This window comes from Frankliniella occidentalis, unplaced genomic scaffold (genome assembly GCF_000697945.3).
Source record: "Frankliniella occidentalis isolate FOCC.00 unplaced genomic scaffold, Focc_3.1 Scaffold5692, whole genome shotgun sequence".
Taxonomy (NCBI): domain Eukaryota; kingdom Metazoa; phylum Arthropoda; class Insecta; order Thysanoptera; family Thripidae; genus Frankliniella; species Frankliniella occidentalis.
This window is the reverse complement of record NW_026272729.1, coordinates 1-1,643: the sequence shown is the minus strand read 5'-3', so window position 1 is coordinate 1,643 and position 1,643 is coordinate 1. Positions and strand designations below refer to the sequence as shown.

The window sequence follows — 1,643 nt, the reverse complement described above, 5'->3', positions numbered from 1 at the left end:
ATTTTTACTATTAAAAAAAAGAAAAAAAGACTACAGCATTTACAAAAATTTTGTTACAATATGCAAAAATTTATGCCAATACAACAACATGAAAACCATCAGTACATCTTAATTGCAGAAATTAAGATAAAGCACCTAGATTGTTCTAACTGCTGTACTTTTTCAAAAGTCTGTCAAAAGCACGAAGAAAGATATGGCCAAACTCGCCTGTCTATGTTATCATAAAATACTAAATATTTTCAAATGATAGCATTCCTATCTCTCTCTCTCTCTCTTACTTGTCATTGAAGACAACGGAACGTGGGTACTGACAACACACACAGTGGACACGTCGACTGCAACGACACAACGTGGTGTACTTGACTGAACACAATTTAATCAATACCTACGTCGCGTGTATGGCAATTGTTGGCTTTTGATAATAAATACTCTTCCCTCTTCTGATCGTAAGATAATTTACGGATACAGGATGGACTTCCCTCCAGGGTGTTCAACACAATTTGTCCAAACGCTTTTCGACGAGGCGGCGGCGTAAGCTGGATGCGGCGGGAGCCTGGCCTCGGCCTACATGACGTCCGGGACGAGCTGGTCGCCGGAGGAGTCGCTGCCTCCGAGGCCGTGGTGGTGGCGGTGGTGGCCGTCGCCGGCGAGGAGGTCGTCCTGGCCGTTGCGGTCCTGGAGCCAGGGGTGCCGCAGCACGTCCTCGGCCGTGAGCCGCTCGGAGGGGTCCCGCCGCAGCAGCGAGCGGATGAGGCAGCGCGCCCGCGGGCTCAGCCACTCGGGCATCACGAAGTGGCCCCGGCTGATCTTGGCGAACAGCGACGCGTGGCCCGTGTCGTTGAACGGGTACCTGCGGGCAGGACAGGCCGGGGTTAGGCTGGGTAGGCCACAGGGACTGTGAATTCAAGGTGTCCAGCTAGGTAGCCCCCAAAACAAGGCGACTTGTGTCGACTACGTGCTGGCCACCTCCTGGTCTTCCGAGTAATTGCATTGAATCAGCCCGTAGTCACTCCCACAATTCGGCCTATACAATTACCCGGGAGACTAAACGGTGTCCAGCAGGTAGTCGACACAAGTCGCCTAGTTTTAGGGGCTAGGTGACTTTGTCGCCCTGGATTTAGAGAGTCTACCGAAAAAGGAGGCGAAGCTGCGCCCGCTGCGCGACACTCACCTCCCCACGAGCGTGGTGTACAGGATGACGCCCAGGCTCCACATGTCGGCCGCGCGCCCCGAGTACTGCGCGTGGCTGCGGAGGATCTCCGGACTGACGTAGGCCGGGCAGCCGCGCTTGTCCTGCAGCAGGTCGTCATCCGGCGAGTCGAGCACCACGGCGTCCTCCAGCGACTCCAGCTTCAGGGACGTCCTGGGAGAGAGGCAGAGAACAACACGCCGCGTTATTGCAAAGATATATATCGGCTAGGCGGAGAGAAATACAAACACTCGTGTTCGAGACGGGACCGAGCCGAATCAGCAAAACTGATCGAGAGAGGTGGCGACATGACACTTTTAGGGCGGCCTTAGGGAGGGCCTTGCATCATCAGGCTTGACTCTCTGTGTGTGAGTGTGTCAATAAGCACTCCCTCCCCGACCCACCTGCCCTTGAAAAAGCAAAGCGGGCCGCCGACCCGAGCTCAGCCCCCCCC

General features: G+C 54.8%; 1 protein-coding gene across 1 annotated transcript; it reads right to left on the bottom strand.

Moving 5' to 3' along the window:
* Positions 1-274: 274 nt before the first annotated feature.
* Positions 275-1,416, bottom strand: LOC113215448 (tribbles homolog 2-like; the record flags this gene model as incomplete). The annotated part of the gene is made up of 2 exons (XM_052277087.1): positions 275-850; positions 1,172-1,416. Coding segments are annotated over 2 exons (531 nt in total), but the record flags the coding sequence as incomplete, so codon positions are not given.
* Positions 1,417-1,643: the final 227 nt, after the last annotated feature.